At 50.6% G+C, this 19,839-nt stretch overlaps 1 protein-coding gene across 7 annotated transcripts in view; it reads left to right on the top strand.

The window, feature by feature from the left end:
* SIPA1L3 (signal induced proliferation associated 1 like 3) overlaps positions 1–19,839 on the top strand; it is a 292,121-nt gene that overhangs the window by 214,057 nt on the left and 58,225 nt on the right. For 6 of the 7 annotated variants that reach the window (XM_055248054.2, XM_063621131.1, XM_063621129.1 and 3 more), the window contains 3 exons: positions 1,362–1,636; positions 12,830–13,081; positions 14,188–14,325. In XM_055248054.2, the coding sequence (XP_055104029.2) occupies positions 1,362–1,636; positions 12,830–13,081; positions 14,188–14,325 (665 nt within the window). The remainder of the gene's footprint in view (positions 1–1,361; positions 1,637–12,829; positions 13,082–14,187; positions 14,326–19,839) is intronic. The other variant, XM_063621132.1, reaches the window with a different exon arrangement.

The raw sequence follows: 19,839 nt of genomic DNA, 5'->3' as shown, positions 1-19,839 counted from the left end.
GAGGGGATCACCTAATAGCATGCTGGGGGGAGGGAGCAGGGTTCTATTCAGTGGGTCCTCGGATCTTATGGTAACATATTATCCAGGGGAATATCTCACCCAGTGAAGCAGGGAGTCCTGGAGGCCAGGCCCTGCATGGTATGGTCAGCTCCATGTTGGGGGAAGGTCTGAGGAGGAGATGGGGAAAGGGTTTCTTCCTCCAAGAATGGTGTCATGAGGCCGGGCGTGGTGGCTCATGCCTGTAATCCCAGCACTTTGGGAGGCCGAGGTGGGCAGATCACGAGGTCAGGAGTTCGAGACCAGCCTGACAAATATGGTGAAACTCCATCTCTACTAAAAATACAAAAAACTAGCCGGGCATGGTGACGCATGCCTGTAATCCCTGATAGTCGGGAGGCTGAGGCAGGATACTCTCTTGAACCCGGGAGGCGGAGGTTGCAGTGAGCCGAGATCACGCTACTGCACTCCAGTCTGGGCGACAGAACGAGACTCTGTCTCAGAAAAAAAAGAATGGTGTCATGAAGTAAAAGAATATAATGTGAGTTCCCAACCTAGAAAAGGTCCCAGTACTTCTGGTCTGCTGCTTCCTTGCGTATTTTGGTTAGAGTCATTGTGTCAGTCAGGATACAGTAATAGTGGCTTAAAGCAGGTTTGGCCGGGTGTGGTGGCTCTCGCCTGTAATTCCAGCACTTTGGGAGGCGGGTGGATCACCTGAGGTCAGGAGTTCGAGACCAGCCTGGCCAATATGGCAAAACCCCGTCTCTACTAAAAATACAAAAATTAGCCAGGCGTGGTAGCACACGCTTGTAATCCCCAGCTACTCAGGAGGCTGAGGCAGGAGAATCGCTTGAACCCAGGAGGCAGACATTGCTGTGAGCTGAGATCATGCCACTGCACTTCAGCCTGGGCGACAGAGCAAGTCTCCGTCTCAAAAATAAATAAATAATAAAATGATAAAATAAATACCACAGCCCAGAGGACATGCCAGGGCCACTCGAAACTCATTGGCCAAAACAAGTTCCAGGGCCCCACCCAACCACAAGGGAGCCAAGAAGTGCAATCCCACTGACCCCAGGAAGGAGGGAGGTCGGGGCCTTTGGAGCCATAGCTCATGACTGCCATGGTCTCTGCAAGGTTGGAAGCCACAGGGTCGCATATCCACATTACTCCTCCAGAAATCAGGAAGCCGGGCTGGGACCGGGTGCGTGTTCCCCCTGCGGGTCCCCTGCCATCGCCTGGGAAGGTATTAATAGATGGGAATAGGCAGGTTTTTGGCTTCAAAGCGGGGAACGTGACCAGGGGTCTTCCAGAGGAGCTGACCCAAGCAGCTTCTGAGGCTCGATCCTGCCTGTGGCCTGCAGGTGATGACCAATGGCTGGGAGACGGTGGACATGACTCTGCGGCGGAACGGGCTCGGGCAGCTGGGCTTCCATGTGAAGTACGACGGCACGGTGGCCGAGGTCGAGGACTACGGATTTGCCTGGCAGGCCGGCCTCCGGCAGGGCAGCCGACTGGTGGAGATCTGCAAGGTGGCTGTGGTCACATTGACCCACGACCAGATGATCGACCTGCTGCGCACCTCTGTCACTGTGAAGGTGGTCATCATCCCGCCTTTCGAGGACGGCACGCCCCGGAGGTAAGGGCCTCCGCCTTTCAGCCGGGTGGTGGGTGGCAGCTCCCAGATCGCTGGTATGAGACCTCCCTGGCACTGTCACTTGAGGTCCCAATAGAGGGGGGATAGGCAGGCTCTTCTAGGCAGGAATAGTGGCAACGGTGACAGGAGGGGGAGGGCACATCTACAGAGCGCAGAGCGCTTACTGTATGTCAGTTACTGGTTTAGCCCTTCCTATATGCATGATCGCATTTAATCTCCACAGTTGCCCTGTGAGGGGAGAGCCTCATTTTTCCCGTTTTCTACATGAAGCATACGATGTTAATAGTCGCTTGCCTGTGGGCCCCCCACACTTCATTCATTTGTTCAGAATGTGTTTATTGAGCCCCTACAGTGTGCAAGCTCTGTTCAAAGTGACGACAACAAAGTGCCTGCTCCCTTGCGGTTTGTGTTCCACAGGGAAAGACAGACCGTGAAGAAATAGGTGTGTCTTGCAGGATCAGGTAGTGCTAAGTCTCAGAAGGAAATTGAAGCAGAGTAACGAAGGGGCTGCAGCACGGTGGGAGAGCTGCTTACAAGGCAGGCAAAGAAGACTCTGGGAGGCTCCACAGGGAGGCAGCCATGTGGTTTTCTGGCCAGCAGGCTCCAGACAGGAGCTGGCCAGGGCACAGCCTCCCCAGTGTACATGGGTGGTGCGTTCCTGGAGTATGGGGAGGCCCGTGTGGCTGCAGCAGAGTGAGCAGGAGTGAGAGCTGAGAGCAAAGGACGGAGAGGTGACCAGGCAGGCGGCATGGGCTTCATGGGCCATGAGAGAAGCTTGGGTTTTATTCCATGCTCAGTGGGAAGCTGGTAGGTGACTTATTTATTTTGTTTTTTTTCTTTTGTTGTTTTTGTTTTTTTGTTTTTTTAGATGGAGTCTCGCTCTGTCACCCAGGCTGAAGTGCAGTGGCGTGATCTCAACTCACTGCAACCTCCATCTCCTGGGTTCAAGCGATTCTCCTACCTCAGCCTCCTGAGTAGCTGGGACTACAGGTGCGTGCCACCACACCCAGCTAATTTTTGTATTTTTAGTAGAGACGGGGTTTCACTATGTGGCCCAGACAGGTCTTGAATTCCTGACCTCAGTTGATCTACCCGCCTCAGCCTCCCAAAGGGCTGAGCCTCCCTAGGCTGTTTCATTTTTTAATGGAACATCTCAAACATAAAGTGTATTACAAGTATCAAAACATATCATATACCCCATAAATATATACGCCTACTATGTACCCACCAAAGTTAAAAAGAAATAAAAGGAAATATCCGACTGGGGGGAACAAAAGTATACTGAGCCCTCTGGGCACTTACCAACATGCGACCAGCTTTTTGTTTTTTGTTTTATTATCTCCATATCCTCTTTCTGCCTTGCCTGTCACCTTAGATTATCTAAAACAATTCCAGATCCTGGAATGTGCTTCTATACAATAAAGACCTTTTTTAAAAATTACACCTAACAAATTTAGCAGTAATTTCATGTATTTCTTGTTTTTGTTTGTTTGATTTTTATTTTTTATTTTTTTTGAGGTGGAATCTCACTCTGTTGCCCAGGCTGGAGTGCAGTAGCACCATCTCGGCTCACTGCAACCTCCACCTCCCAGTTCAAGCGATTCTCCTGCCTTAGCCTCAGCCTCCCGAGTAGCTGGAACTACAGACATGTGCCACCATGCCCAGTTAATTTTTGTATTTTTTGGTAGAAGACAGAGTTTCCCCATGTTGGCCAGGCTGGTCTCAAACTCCTGACCTCAAGTGATCCACCTGCCTTGGCCTCCCAAAGTGACAGGATTACAGGCTTGTGCCACCACACCTGGCCTTAACAGTATTTCTTTTTCTTTCCTTTTTTTTTTTGAGATGGAGTTTCGCTCTATTGCCAGGCTGGAGTGCATTGGCGCGATCTCGGCTCACTGCAACCTCTGCCTCCCAGGTTCAAGCGATTCTCCTGCCTCAGCCTCCCAGGTAGCTTGGACTACAGGCACATGCCACCACGCCCAGCTAATTTTTGTATTTTTAGTAGACACAGGGTTTCACCATGTTGTCCAGGACGGTCTCAATCTCTTGACCTCGTGATCCACGCACCTCAGCCTCCCAAAGTGCTGGAGTTAACAGGCATGAGCCACTGTGCCCAGCCAACAGCAATTTCTTAGTGTCAACTATCTAGACTGGGTTCACACCTATAATCGTAACACTTTGGGAGGCTGAGGTGGGAAGATCACTTGAGGCCAGGAGTTCAAGACCAGCCTGGCCAACACAGTGAGACCCCCATCTCTGCATCTCTGCCTAAAGGAGAAAAAAAAAATAATGCAGTTGTAGCCCCAGCTATTTTCAGGCTGAGGTGGGAAGATCACTTGAGCCCAGGAAGTTGAGGCTGCAGGGAGCCATGATTGTGCCACTGCATTCCAGACTGGGCAACGGAGGGAGACCTCATCTCTTTGTTTTTTTAAACAGTTGTTCATCAGAATTCTCCTATTGGCCGGGTGCGGTGGCTCACGCCTGTAACCTCAGCACTTTGGGAGGCCGAGGTGGGCAGATCACCAGGCAGGAGTTCAAGACCAGCCTGACCAATATGGAGAAACACTGTCTCTACTAAAAATACAAAATTAGCCGGGTGTGGTGGCGCATACCTGTAATCCCAGCTACTCGAGAGGCTGAGGCAGGAGAATTGCTTGAACCCAGGAGGCAGAGGTTGCGGTGAGCCGAGATCGTGCCATTGCACTCCAGTCTGGGCAACAAGAACGAAGCTACATCTCAAAAAAAAAAAAAAAAAATTCTCCTATTGCATTTGATTGATATATCTCTTGAGGCCCTTTTTTTTTTTTTTGCTTTGAGACAGAGTCTCGCTCTGTCACCCAGGCTGGAGTGCAGTGGCGCAATCTTGGCTCACTGCAACCTCCGCCTCCTGGGTTCCAGCGATTCTCCTGTGTCAGCCTCCTGAGTAGCTGGGATTACAGGTGTGTAGCACCACACCTGGCTAAATTTTGTATTTTTAGTAGAGATGGGGTTTCACCATGTTGGCCAGGCTGGTCTTGAACTCCTGACCTCAGGTGATCCACCCACCTCAGCCACCCAAAGTGCTGGGATTACAGACGTGAGCCACCGCGCCTGGCCTTTTCCTTGCAGTTTATTTTGGAAAGAAAACAGGTTACCTGTCCTTAGAGCTTCCCCCTTCCTGTCTTTAGCTGGCGGCCTCCCCATGGTGTCCTTTAGCCTATTGCTCCACCACTGGTATTTTCTGTAAACTAGGGTCAAAGATGGAAGCTTGCTCCGGCCCCAGTGGGATGTGTTTCGGCCGCAGCACTCCTAGGTATGCATCTGTGAAAAGGCACGGCGTGCCTGGTGTCCCCCTGCAAGTGACACTAAGGGCAAGCAGAGACTTCAGACAGCGGCACCTGGCCGTCACTACACGTCCCCATCAATCCTGTTTCACAGCCCAGCAGCCACTGCTAGGCGCTGCCTAGATCCGTCATTTCATGATGGTTTGCAGACGAGTGCCATCTTCATTCTGTCGTTCCTTCTTCATATATTGGCTGGAATGCTTCTAAAAAGAGCTTTCTTTCAGTAACCGTTTAGTTACCCTGAGGTATAATTTGTACAGAGAAGACAAGATAAATACAGTTTTCAGAATAATGAGTTGGTCCCTAGCAACCTCCAGAAGTGACCAATGAGAGAGACGCGCCATGTTCTTAGCTCTGGAAACAGTGCACAGAGGACAGCCGAGGGCTTGGCCTCATGGAGTGAGGCCCCAATGGGTCAGGGGAGACAAACAGTAAAGAAGTAAATGAATGAGATGATTTCAGATCACAGAGTGGGGAGGCAGGAGAGCACAGCAGGAGAGGCAGGCTGTCTAGGTTTGAATCCCAGCTCTTCCGCTTGTTACCTTTGACCCTAGGGAAGTGGCCTCACCACCCTGTGCCCGGCTTCCTCATTTGTAAAACAAGGACAATAACGTCCTTTCCACAAGAGCGTTTGTGAAGTTGAAGGAGATCCAACTTGTAAAGCACGTAGGACAGGCCAGACCCAGTGAATGACTTGTGACTGTGAGTGCTGGTGGCTCTCAGCACTTTTGGAGGCCGAGGCCAGAGGATCACCTGAGCCTAGCAGTTCAAGACCAGCCTAGGCAACATAGCAAGACCTCGCCACTACAACAAAATTTTTTTTTTTGAGACTGAGTTTCACTCTTGTTGCCCAGACTGCAGTGCAGTGGCATGATCTTAGCTCACTGCAAGCTCCGCCTCCTGTGTTCAAGCGATTCTTCTGCCTCATCCTCCCAAGTAGCTGGGACTACAGACATGCACCACCACACCCAGCTAATTTTTGTATTTTTAGCAGAGACAGGGTTTCACCGTGTTGGCCAGGCTGGTCTCAAACTCCTGACCTCATGTGATCCGCCCGCCTCGACCTCCCAAAGTGCTGGGATTACAGGCATGAGCCACTGCACCCAGCCCAAATTTTTAAAAATCAGCTAGGTGTGATGGCACATGCATGTAGTCTCAGCTACTCAGGGTGAGATAGGAGGTTGAGACTGCAGTGAGCTGTGATCACACCACTGCACTCAAGCTTTCAAAAAAAAAAAAAAAAAAAAAAAAAAAAAAAAAGCCAGGCTCGGTGGCTCATGCCTGTAATCCCAGTACTTTCGGAGGCCAAGGCAGGTGGATCATGAGGTCAGGAGTTTGAGACCAGCCTGGCCAATATGGTGAAACCCCGTCTCTACTAAAAATACAAAAATTAGCCGGGCTTGGTAACGTGCACATGTAGTTCCAGCTACTCAGAAGGCTGAGGCAGAAGAATCACTTGAACCCAGGAGGCAGAGGTTGCAGTGAGCCGATCGCACCACTGCACTCCAGCCTGGATGACAGAGCTAGACTCCGGTTCAGGAAAAAAAAAAACACGTGGGACAGTACTTGGCCTATAGGAGGCGCTCGAGAGACACTGGCGCAAAGATACTGGATGTGAGGACTGTAAAGGGCACATAACCCACATTGGACAGGGTGGTCCGGGAAGGCCCGAAGGTGAGGGCAAAGGCCCTCGGCTTGGACACAGACCAGAAAGAGGACCTGCGTGGCTGCAGCAGATTCATCTAAGAGGAGGGCACAAGATGAGGTGACGATGAGTGCCACATTCACATATGACCTTGCTGGGCTCACACCAGGGCTGGTGTGATCTCTGCTTTATAGACGAGAAAACCGAGGCCCAGGACGGACAAGTCACTTTGCAGAGTTGCACAGCTGGTAAGCAGCAAAGCAAAATGCAAATCCAGGTCGGCCTGTCTCCATTATACTCTACAGCCTCTGAAAGCCATCACAAGCTATTAATACACAGGCATGCGAGTGATGTCCCCACCCTCACCTTCCTGAGTCGTGCTTGCTCTCTCTCCACTTGGTGGGGGACAGTTCTGGGCAGCCCTAAACCCTGAACCTGAGGGTGTGGCCACCCCTACCCACATCCTGGATGGCTCAGCCTCAGGACTCCAGTCATGCCCCGGGTGTCTCCCGTTCCCAGCCCTCTTCTCCTGCCGCCTTCCTACTCTGCCCGGAGCCACAGCCCAGCCACACCTGCTTAGATCTCTGCAGGGGCAAGTCAAGGCCAGATAACCCCACAGGCAAGTGCCTTGGTGGCTATGCTCCTCGGGGAAGGACATGCACCCTTCTCCACACACTCCCACGGGTGCACACGATAAGCCAGCCTGCCCGTCGCATGACTCTCACCCCAAACATGCAGGTAGGGACAAACTGAAAGGCAAAGAAAAGTCTGCAGTTCTCTAGCTTTGGGGAGACAGGGCCAGGAAGAGTGCAACCAGACAGACGAGTTCTTCTCCCTGCCCTTTTCAGGATGAAGACATTCCCTCTTGCTCCCTTTATAAGGCAGCTGCTGGAAACAGGATCTCCCATTTGCAGGGGTGGGCGTGGGTCAGGACTTGGGTGGTTTTTGTTGTTCTTCAAATGCAGAGGTGTGTAGCTGACCTCATTTGCAGAGCTGATGACCCCGGCTCTGGGCTCTCCCCAGCCTGTTGATGCAACCCTGGCTCAAATTTCTGTTGTAGTGAGCTCTGAGGGGAGCAGTGAGGACGGGACAGAAGTGCCCTGGCTGCCACCGCCAGGCCGCATGGCTTGCACACCGACCCCATGCTCTCAGACACCGAGGAGAATGCACGGCGTCTTCCTCCTACCCCCAGGCCAGAGGCTGGAGTTTTGTTTGGGTTTTTTGTTTGTTTGTTTTTGCTTTGTTTTGTTTTTCTTCTTTTTTCAGGCGAAGTTTCACTCTCCTTGCCCAGGCTAGAGTGCAGTGGTGTGAGATCGCGCCACTGCATTCCAGCCTGGGCGACAGAGCAAGATTCTGTCTCAAAAAAAAAAAAAAAAAAAAAAAAAAAAAGCATAAGAAAGTGGGAGCAGTGGTTGCTTCTGGTAGTTGAAACTGGAGGATGGGATTGGGAGACAGGGATGCATGTTATGTCTTTTTAATCCTTAAAAACAATTCAAGGGCCAGACGCAGTGACTCATACCTGTAATCCCAGCACTTTGGGAGGCCGAGACAGGCAGATTACCTGAGGTCAGGAGTTCGAGACCAGCCTAGACAACATGGTGAAACCCCGTGTCTACTAAAAATACAAAATGTAGCCGGGTGTGGTGGCGGGCGCCTGTAATCCCAGCTACTCAGGAGGCTGAGGCAGGAGAATCACTTGAACCCGGGAGGTGGAAATTGCAGTGAGCTGAGACTGCGCCACTACACACCAACAAGGGTAACAGAGCAAGACTCCGTTTCAAAAAAAAATTATTTTTAATCAATAAATGAAGCAGGCCTTCTCAAATGTTATTGTGTATCAGCATCATCACAGGCAGCTCAGTCAAATGCAGATCCTTGGGCCCTGCCTCGGGCGATTCTGATGCGTGTAATCTGGGATGGGGCCCAGGAATCCTCATTATTTGCTGAGCTCTTGATGATCTAGATGATGATCATTTTCAGATCACTGGGGAAGGCAAGATCCAGGAGGAGCTGGGGTAGAATCTTTTCCAGAGCCCCAAGGTGGTTTGGTTAGATTTCAGAAAGTGGAAATGAGGCTTTTGCTTCGGTTTGTGGGAAAAGCAGGTAAACTGTCCTTAGAATCACCGGAGGGGGCAACTGCATCAGCTCTGATTTGTTAAGCACTTGTCATATGCAGACTCTGCTGACCCTCAGAGAATGCTCACAGCCAGCCCCATCTTACAGATTAGGAAACTGAGGCTCTGAGAAGAGAATTCCTCACCCACACCCATGTAGGTGATAACGGGGCTAGAATCTGAATCAGCCATCTGGCCCCGCAGCCCTGGCTCTGTACCGCTCCATGCTGCATGCTGCCTTCATTTTTATTGTTGTTGTTGTTGTTTTTGAGATGGAGTCTCGCTCTGTTGCCCAGGCTGGAGTGCAGTGGCATGATCTCAGCTCACTGCAACCTCCGCTTCCCAGGTTCAAGCAATCCTCCTGCCTCAGCCCCCCTAGTAGCTGGGATTATAGGCACGTGCCACCATGCCTGGCTAATTTTTGTATTTTTAGTAGAGATGAGGTTTCACCATGTTGGCCAGGCTGGTCTTGAACTCCTGACCTCAGGTGATCCACCCACCTCGGCCTCCCGAAGTGCTGGGATTACAGACGTGAGCCACTGCGCCCAGCCCATATTTTTTTTTTTTAAGAGACGGGATCTAGAACTCCTGGGTTCAAGTGATCCTCTCGTCTCTTCCTCCCAAGTGCTGGGATTATAGGTGTGAGCCACTGTGCCCAGCCCATGCTGCCTTCAAAGTGATTGAATAATATTTTCCTCTTTATATTTTAATTATTATTATTAATTAGTTATTATTTTTTTGGAGACAGGATCTTGCTGTGTTGTCCAGGCTGGCCTTGAACTCCTGGGATCAAGTGATCCTCCCATCTCAGACTGAGTTGTGTTTTTCTCTTTGAGGTCGTACCCAGGGGCTCTTAGCCCAAGATGAAGCCATCAGTACCTAAGGGAAAAGGCCAGGCACGGTGGTTCATGTCTGTAATCCCAACACTTTGGGAGGCCGAGGCAGATGCATCACTTGAGGTCAGGAGTTTGAGACCAGCCTGGCCAACATGGTGAAACCCCATCTCTACTAAAAACACAAAAATTAGCCAGGCGTGGTGGCAGGCACCTGTAGTCTCAGCTACTCAGGAGGCTGAGGCATGAGAATTGCTTGAACCCGATAGGCGAAGGTTGCAGTGAGCCAGGATCACGCCACTGCACTCCAGCCTGGGCAACAGAGTCAGACTCCATCTCAAATAAAAAAAAAAAGTAACTAAAGGAAAAGTCAAGGACATAAGAAATCTACCCACTGGCTCCCAAACCACTGTATGGTGGGGCCATTGTCCATGGTGGTTAAAGTTGTGGGCTTTGGAGTCAACGTTCTAAATATTTAAATCCAGCTTCTGCTTCTTACTGGCTGTTTGACCTTGGATGGGTTATTTAACTTCTCTGTGCCTCAGTCTACTTGTCTTTAAAAGGCGATGTACTGATCAGGACTCTGTACCAGCAACAGAACAGACTGAAACATGGCGCAGCAAAAGAGTCTTCACTGGCTCACATACCCGACAAGACTAGGAGATGGGACAGCATTTAGTCACGGCCATATCCAGGGACTCAGACACCCTCACCAGGAGTCTCTGTCCCTTGTTTACCTTTCCATGTTTGCTGTCATTCTCAGTCAGTCTCCTGCCTCCGCCTCCCCGAGCTCTGAACTTAGGTCCCCTCAACCCAGCATCCCCCGTGGAAATAGATCTTTTTCCCTAATGGCTTTCAAAACAGTTCCAGAATAGGACGCAGTGCCTCATGCCTCTAATCCTAGCACTTTGGGAGGCCAAGGTGGGCAGATCACCTGAGGTCAGGAGTTCGAGACCGGCCTGGCCGATGCAATGAAACCCCCATCTCTACTAAAAATACAAAAGTTAGCCAGGCATGGTGGCACATGCCTGTAATCCCAGCTACTCGGGAGGCTGAGGCAGGAGAATCACTTGAACCTGGGAAGCAGAGGTTGCAGTGAGCCGAGATCGCACCACTGCACTCCAGCCTGGGTGACAAAGCGAGACTCTATCTCAAAAAAAAAAAAAAAAAAAAGAAAAGAAAAGAAAAAAGAACTGAGTGTGGTGGCTCACGCCTGTAATCCCGACACTTTGGAGGCCAAGGAGGATGGATTACTTGAGGTCAGGCATTCGAGACCAGCCTGGGCAATATGGTGAAATGCCATCTCTACTAAAAATACAAAAATTAGCTGGGTGTGGTGGCGCACACCTGTAGTCCTGTGCTAGTCATTGTGTCAGGGTAGGGGCTTGGAGAAAGCTTCTAATTGGTCAGGCCTGGGTCACATGCTCATACCTGGAGCCAAGAAGTGGGATCAGCCCCACCCAGAGCCCATATTAACAAAGACCTGTTATCAGGAGAGTGGGTGTGGGGAGAGACACCAGGCAGACAGGAATGGCAGGTGTGCACTGCCTGGAGACAGTGATGGTACCTGTCCCCACCTCTGCCCGGGCGTGGCATGTCTACAAGCTCTGATAGACATTAATATTGTTATTGTTCCTCACCTGGTGCTTGGTGAGACATTGGCAGCTGCCAATCCAAAGGGACAGCCAGAAGACACTGCCAATGTCAGTTCCAGCCATGGCGCTACCGAGGGGTGCGGTGTGTCAGGCCCTGGGTGCCAGAGCGCATCCACCTCTGTCTTAGTCTGTTTTGTGCTGCTACAACAGAATACATGAGATCAGATAACGGATAAAGAACAGAAATACATTTCTCACAGTTGTGGGAGCTGCAGGTTCAAGATCCAGGCACCGGCAGGATAGGGCCTGGTCTTTCTGCTTCCGTGATGGTGCCTTGAGTGCTGTGACCTCTGGAGGACAGGAACGCCACGTCCAAATACGGCAGAAGAGCAGAAGAGAGAGAGTCCACTCCTGCAAGCCCTTTCTATAGCGGCATTCATCCATTCATGAGGGCTCTGCCCTAAGCTCCTCCCACTAGGCCCCACCTCCCAACAGTGGCATTGGGGATTTAGTTTCCAACACATGACTTTTGGGGGAACACATATCCAGACCACAGCAGCCTCTGAACCACCTTATCCACCAGATCTTTTGCTGGGTGGCCATGAACCGGGTGGCTCCAGGGAACTCAGAATGTTCAGCTCGATAGGGGCATGGGAGCTTCCAGGCTGAAGGCTCTTCTGAGCTCAGCTCTCACAGCTGCCAGGAGGTGGATTTCATGAGCACGGCTCGGGGACCCCTCCCATGCGGTGCTGCAGTGGCAGTGGAGAATGCCAGCCCAGCCGGCAGATCTCCCCACCTCAAGCCAGGAGCACCGTGGTGCATGTGCCAGCCTGGTCTAGGGGGAGTCACAGGTCTCTCTGCATCTATTTCAAGGTTGTGGATTTCATGGCTTTTTTTTTTTTTTAACCACCCTGCAAAGTAGGTCACCTGCTCCTCTTCCAGCTGCCTTTAAGTTTCTTTGGAACAAGGCAGTTACTGTCCTTTGATTCTGAGGACATCTGCCTTTCTGGCCCTGAGTACCGCTAAGGGCGGCCAGGCAGGTCCGTCGAGGACACTGGCAGCCGTGTGGCCTGGGTCAGGTAGAAGCGAGGGGAGGGAACAGAGAATTCGAGTGGGAGGAGGGAAGAGGAGATGAGGTGGAAAGGGCCAGGCAGTCGGAGTCCCTGTGTTGGGTCCTGTGCTGGTTGAAGACTCTGTGCTGGTAAGTTTCAGGCCATTTTAAGGAGTATTCACTCAACTTTTAAAATAGGCCATCCCCAGCCGGGCGCAGCGGCTCACTCCTATAATCCCAGCATTTTGGGAGGCCGAGGCAGGTGGATCACCTGAGGTCAGGAGTTCGAGACCAGCCTGGCCAACATGGTGAAACCCTTTCTCTACTAAAAATACAAAACTTAGCTGGGCGTAGTGGCGCTTGCCTGTAGTCCCAGCTACTCAGGAGGCTGAGGCACGAGAATCGCTTGAACCCAGGAGGCAGAGGTTGCAGTGAGCCAACATCGTGCCACTGTACTCCAGCCTGGGCGACAGAGCAAGACTCTGTCTCAAAAAAAAAAAAAAAAAAAAATAGGCCATCCCAGTTTATATTGGGCCAGGAAATCCCAGCCTAGACAGCAGGCCCGCGTGTTGGTGGGCTGGGGCCTTTCTGAGTAATGCAGTTTTTCTCCCCAGGGGTTGGCCGGAGACCTATGACATGAATACCTCGGAGCCCAAGACGGAACAGGAAAGCGTCACTCCTGGGGGCCGGCCCCCCTACCGCAGCAATGCTCCCTGGCAGTGGAGCGGGCCCGCATCCCATAACTCTCTACCAGCCTCCAAGTGGGCCACTCCAACCACTCCCGGCCATGCCCAGTCCCTCAGCCGGCCCCCAAAACAGACCCCCATAGTCCCCTCCCGGGAGTCCCAGCCACTGCACAGCAAGAGGTAAGCACCTGCTTGGGGGACGCACATTTCCCAACCCCCACCAGCCCACACCCATCCTCTGCCCCTCCCTCTCTGCACTATTTTCTCCATCCTCTTCCTCGCCTCAGGCTTTTGACCTTCCTTCTTATCCTTATGTCTCCCTTGTTCCTCCCTCCCTCCTTCCCTTCAGCTTTCACCGTGGGCCTCTTGTTTGGGGACCCAGTACTGGGGAGCTCTGGGTTAGAAATCCACTATACTAAGTAGACGATTAAAGCTCTGCTTTTTTGGCTGGGCACGGTGGCTCACGCCTGTAATCTTAACATTTTGGGAGGTCAAGGCAGGAGCATTGCTTGAGGCCCGGAGTTAGAGGGCCTGGGCAACATAGCAGAACCCTGGCTCTATAAAAAACATTTATTAAAAATTAGCCAGGCGTGATGCACACCTGTGGTCCCAGCTGCCCAAGAGGCTGAGGTGGGAGGATGGCTTGAGCCCAGGAGTTGGAGGCTGTGATTGCACCACTGCACTCCAGACTGAGCAATACCTTATTTCTGAAAATAAAATAAAATTCTGTTATTTTTAAGGTGAAGGGACTGATAAGCACAAAATTCAGGACAGTGATTTCTTCCTGGAGGAGGCAGGGAAATGGGAAGTGGGGAAGCCCACGGGTAGATGTTAGCACCACCGTTCTAGTCCTGGGGTTGGGTGGTAGCTTCAGGGAGTTCGTTTTATGATGATGACAAATATAACTTACAGATACTCTTTTGAAGATACTATATGTTAAAAGATAAAAAGAAAATTTTCCAAAAATTGAAGGAATCCAACTTGCAGAGAGACATCTTGTCCCTGGGGGGCAGAGGCGAGTACGGTCTTGAGCAGCCTGCAGAAGCTGTGGGTGGGGGGCAGCCGCAGTGGATCCGGGAAGAGGAGGCCCAGGGGCATCCCAGCTTCTCTTGCCCTGTGCTCAGCCTCCTCCCCTTCATTCTGAGCAATGAATAGCAGAAGGGATGTGGCTGGGCCGGGGAAAGGTTGGTCGGTCGGTCTGTCCGTCCGTCCGTCCGTCCATCCTCCCAGGGCAGAGGTACCCTCCCACTCACCCTCTGCCTCCTTCCTCCCCTTTCTCCTTCCAGGCCTGTCAGCTTCCCAGAAACCCCTTACACAGTATCACCAGCAGGGGCCGACAGAGTCCCTCCCTACCGACAGCCTTCTGGGAGCTTCTCCACCCCCGGCTCGGCCACCTACGTGAGATACAAGCCATCCCCAGAAAGGTCAGCCTCTCTCCATTCTTTTCATGTTAAGGGATCTGATGAAAGCTGTGGCTCCTTCTTCCCCAGCAAATGTACACCCCCACAATTCTATTTGCCATTTTATGGTGTTTCTGGACCCCTGAAGGTCCTCAGAGGAGCCCCATGGGGTGGTTATGTCTCATGTTTTGGAGCGAAACTGGGCCAGGCTGGACAGGACCCATTGTTGGTTTTCCTTGCAGCAGAATTTTGATTGCTGTTCTCTTGACACCTGTCGAGCAAGAGCATCCACCATCCAGCACAGCCATGCATCTGACTCTCTCCAGCCCTAAACCCCTAGGACCAGGCTGCCAGCATTACCCAGTTTTCGAGATCTTTCAAGCTTCAGTTCTGCCCACTTGCGTCCATCTGCAACCTGGCAGCCTGAGAGATCTCCCCAAACCCTCCATGGCTCCCCAGTGCCCTCAGGATAAACTTGGCATTCAAGGCCCTTCAGGTTCTGGCTCTGGCTGAGCTTATTCCCCAGCTGCCTTCAGCCCTCATGCCCTCTGTTCTTCCTCTGCCCCCAGGTCCCTGTCTCAGGGGCAGCCACATCAATCCCAGTCCTTGGGCCTGAGCCATGGGCCTCATCCTGTGAATGTCCCCTTCCTCCTTCTCCCTGCAGTGGTCCTCCTCCTGAGCATCTCTGTCACTCACCCCCTCCTCCTTTCCCTGCTCTCTTGCCCAGGCCACCACAGTGGGCTTCCAGCCTTCATCTCACCTCCTCTGGTCTACCTTCCACTCAACAGCCAGAGGGATCTTTTTTTTTTTTTTTTTTTTTTTTGAGACCACTCTGTCGCCAGACTGGAGTGCAGTGGCGCAATCTCAGCTCACTGCAACCTCCGCCTTCCGGGTTCAAGTGATTCTCCTGCCTCAGCCTCCCAAGTAGCTGGGACTACAGGCTCCTGCCACCACCCCCAGCTAATTTTTGTATTTTTAGTAGAGGCGGATCTTCACCATGTTGGCTAGACTCGTCTCAAACTCCTGGCCTCAAGTGATCCGCCCGCCTCAGCTTCCCAAAGTGCTGGGATTACAAGTGTGAGCCCCGCACCCGGCCAGATCTTTCTATATGTGAACATGCCTGTCCCCTGCTCCAAACCTCCCACCACTCCCAGAGCCCTCAGGACACAGCTTGGGCCCCTCCCTGTGGCCACCAAGGCCCCTGCGAGTCTCGTGCAGTGCCACACTTCAGCCACACTGGCCACTCCCAGCTTCCTAGGGGGACTGTCTGTATTTCAGAGCCTTGATGGTGTTCCTTCCTTGGCCTGAATATGCTTCACACTCCTCGCCCACACTCCCCCCATCCTATCAACTCGAGCTTCTGTGACCCTCTCCAGAACCCTTCTCTGGAGCTCCCTCTTGAGGCAAGGCACTGCCCCCCAATTCCCTGTGTATTTCCTGACCGTGGCCTTGAGACTCTCCATCCTTATTAGCCAGCTAAGAGTGTGTGTGCTTGCACACGTGCATGTATGTGCACCTGTAAGAGAGCGAGAGAGAGACAGAGAGCGTAAGCGTGCTCTTCAAGACCTCCCATCACATAGTACAGAGTCCGACACATGGCTGATCTTTGGTATATATTGGGTGAAAAGATGGAGTGAGTGGGTTTGTTAAAATGAAACCACCTGCCTTAAGACCAGGGATCAGGCCACCAAACCAGTGGTTCTCAATCTTTAGCAGGCATTGGAATCACCCAGAGGAGGACTTGTTAAAATACAGATTACTGGTCCTGGGCCCCAAATTTCTGACCTGGTAGGTTCGGGGTGCTGCACCAGGGACCATTCTCTGAGAGTCGCCACAGTCATCCATTGTTAGATTCTAAGCCTCTTGTTCAATTGGAGAAACATGCCTACTCTTTCTTCTTCTAGTAGCCACCATTCAGCTTTCATTCAGCTTTCATTCAGCAAAGGGTCTCAAGAGCTTTCTGGCATGTCAGGAGGAGTATTTGAGATACTCAATTACGAGGGGGTTCTGTAGTCAGCCCTTGCTGACTGTGTTGGAGAGGATCGTAAAAACCACGTGCACTCTGATGAGCACTCTAATAGAGGAAGAGGGAACACAGCCCAGCCCTGGAGGTCTAGGCTGGCTGCCTGGAGGAGGTGACATCTGAACAGAACTTTGAGGGACTAACAGGAGTCTGCCACAGAGAGGAGAGAAAAAGTCATTCCAAACAGAGCAAAGGCCACAGACATGAACAAGCAGGATGCTGTGAAACACAGGAGAATCAGAGACGAATCGGGTGTGTGCGGGACATGGGGTGTGGGGGCACCCAGGTGACAGCAGGGGCTGAGGTTGGAAATGGCAGTCAGAGTGACTCACCAGTAACAAAGATGGTGGCAGTGGTGTTACCGAAAGTTCTTGGGAACTGTTGTTGTTGTTTTTTTCCCCTAAAGTTTTGGTATCGCCCCTTATTATTTTCTTTTAACTTTTTATTTTGTAATAATTATTGAGTCACAGGAAGTTGCCAAAAAAAAATACAGGTGGCCGGGCACAGTGGTTCACGCCTGTAATCCCTGCATTTTGGGAGGCTGAGACAGGTGGATCATCTGAGGTTAGGAGTTCGAGATCAGCCTGGCCAACATGATGAAACCCCCTCTCTACTAAAAATACAAAAAATTAGCTGGGTGTGGTGGCACGCGCCTGTAATCCCAGCTACTCAGGAGGCTGAAGCGAGAGAATCGTTTGAACCTGGTAGGTGCAGGCTGCAGTGAGCCAAGACTGTGGCACTGCACTCCAGCCTGGGCAACAAGAGCAAAAACTCCGTCTCAAAAAAAAAAAAAAAAAAAACATACAGGGAGGTCTTGCGAACCTGAACCCCTCACGCAGCCTCCCCTATTGTTAACATCTTGTATGGTTATAACGCAATATCAAAGCAAGAGGTTGACATGGGTACAGGCCTACAGCTTATTCAGAATTCACCAGTTATACATGCACTCATTTGTGTGTGTGTGTCTGTAGCTCTGTGCAATTTTATCACATGTGAAGTGTTGTGTAACCATCACGAGGTGCCTCATGCTACCCTTTTATAGCCACACCCATCTCTTCCCCCCATGCCTAACCCCTGGCAACCATTCACCATTCATCTGTTCTGAGGCTCTTTTTTTTTTTTTTTGGAGACAAAGTCTCACTCTGTCAGCCAGGCTGGAGTGCAATGGCACGATCATGTAGCTCACTGAAGCCTCACTCTCCTGGGCCCAAGCAGTCCTCCCATCTCAGCTTTGCAATTAGCTAGGACTGCAGGCATGCACCACCACACCCAGCCAATTTTTCTTTCACAGAGACAAGGTCTCGCTGTGTTGCCAAGACTGATCTTGAAGTCCTTGCCTCAAGCCATCCTCCCACCTGGACATCCCAAAGTGCTAGGATTACAGGCGTGAGCCACCACACCCAACCTGTCTTTTAATTATTCTTATTTCATGATGAGTGTTAGATAAAAGGAATCGTATGTACGTATGCTTCAGAGGTTGTCTTTTTCACTCAGCAGAATATCCTTAAGGTTCATCCGCGTTGTCGCGAGTCTCTAGTTCATTCATTATGCTGTTTATTCCGTGGTCTAGATATATCACAGTTTAACCACTCACCCATCAAAAGACATTTGGGGGAGTGCATATTCAGGGCACTTTGAATCTGTGATACTGGGTTGAAATAAAGTTTTTTAAAATATTAAAAATATATTTAAAAAAAATTTAAAAAGACATTTGGGTAGTTTCCGAGTTTTGGCTATTATAAATATTCATGCGGTGAACATGTACATTCAGGCATACAGGTTTCTGCATGAAAATACGTTTTCATTTCTCTGGGATAAATGCCCAGGAGTACAATTGCTTACCGTATGGTAAGTCCATTTTTAGTTTGAAAAGGAACTGCCAAACTGTTTTCCAGAGTGTCTGTATCATTTTACATTCCCACCAGCAGAGCGTGAGTGATCCGGGTCTCCACATCCTCACCATTTGGCGTTGTCACTGTTTTTCATTTGAGCTATTTTGATAGGTGTGCAGTGATATCTCACTGTGATTTTAATTTGCATGTTCCTAATGGCTAACGATATTGAACACCTTTTCATGTCTTATTTGCCAACCCTGTATCCTCTTCAGTGAAGTGCCTGTGCGTGTCTTTTGTGCATCTTCTAATTGGATGTGATGGTGTTCAGTGTCTGAGAGTTGTTTGGACGTTCTAAATACAAGTCCTTTGTCAGATATGCGATTTGCAAATATTTCCTCCCAGCCTTTAGCTTGTCTTTTTTACAGGGTCTTTCATAGAACAAAAGTTTTTTATTTTTTATTTTTATGTATTTATTTATTTATTTATTTTGAGACGGAGTCTTGCTCTGTTGCCCAGGCTGGAGTGCAGTGGTGCCATCCCGGCTCCCTGCAATTTCTGCCTCCCAGGTTCAAGCGATTCTCATGCCTCAACCTCCCATGAAGCTGGGATTACAGGTACACACAACCCTCCCAGCTAATTTTTGTATTTTTAGTAGAGACAGGGTTTCGCCATGTTGGCCAGGCTGGTCTCAAACTCGTGGGCTAAAGTGATTCTCCTGCCTTGGCCTCCCAAAGTGCTGGGATTATAGGCATGAGCCACCACACCCAGCCTAAGTTTTTTATTTTGATAAGGCCCAAATTATCTTTTTTTTTAATTTTATTTTATGGATCAGGTTTTTGGTGTTGTCTAAGAACTCTGCTTAGTGCTGGGTCCTGAAGATTTTCTCGTGTTTTTTTCTGGAAATTTTACTTTTACATTTAAGTCCATGATCCATTTTGAGTTTTGTTTGTTTTAATTTTTGTGTAAGGTGAGAGGTTTAGGTTGAGGTTCCTTTATTGCCTATGGTTGTCTGATTTACTCCAGCGCTATTTATTGAAAAGGTTACCCCCACTCCACTGTACTGCTTTTGTTCCTTAAGGCAAAAATGAGGGAGTGCAGAATTAATTGGATATCCTTGTGTGGATCTGTTTCTGGGTTCCATTGATCTATACACATGATCTCAGTGAGTCCTCCCAGCAACTCCTTGAGGTGGGTAGTTTAATTACCCTCATTTTACAGAGGGAAACTACAGCTCAGTGAGGTGAATTTGCTTGGCTAAGGTCACTCTGCCAGGACGTAACAGAGCCAAGATGAGAACCCAGGACTATGGTTCCAGAGGGCTGACCCTGACACAGCACTTTGGGAGGCTGAGGTGGGAGGATTGCTTGGGCCCGGGCTGTCAAGGCTTCAGTGAGCCAGGTATGTGACATTGCACTCCAGCCTGGGTGACAGAGTGAGACTCTGTCCCAAAATAATTAATTAAGAGGGAAGGGGCCGGGCTCGGTGGCTCAAGCCCGTAATCCTAGCACTTTGGGAGGCTGAGGCGGGTGGATCATGAGGTCAGGAGTTCGAGACCAGCCTGGCCAAGATGGTGAAACCCCGTCTCTACTAAAAATACAAAAGTTAGCCGGGCACGGTGGCAGGCGCCTGTAGTCCCAGCTACTTGGGAGGCTGAGGCAGGAGAATCACTTGAACCCGGGA

Source organism: Symphalangus syndactylus, chromosome 17 (genome assembly GCF_028878055.3).
Source record: "Symphalangus syndactylus isolate Jambi chromosome 17, NHGRI_mSymSyn1-v2.1_pri, whole genome shotgun sequence".
Lineage (NCBI taxonomy): Eukaryota > Metazoa > Chordata > Mammalia > Primates > Hylobatidae > Symphalangus > Symphalangus syndactylus.
Note: the sequence above shows the minus strand (reverse complement) of the source record. Positions and strands in the feature narration are given on the sequence as shown.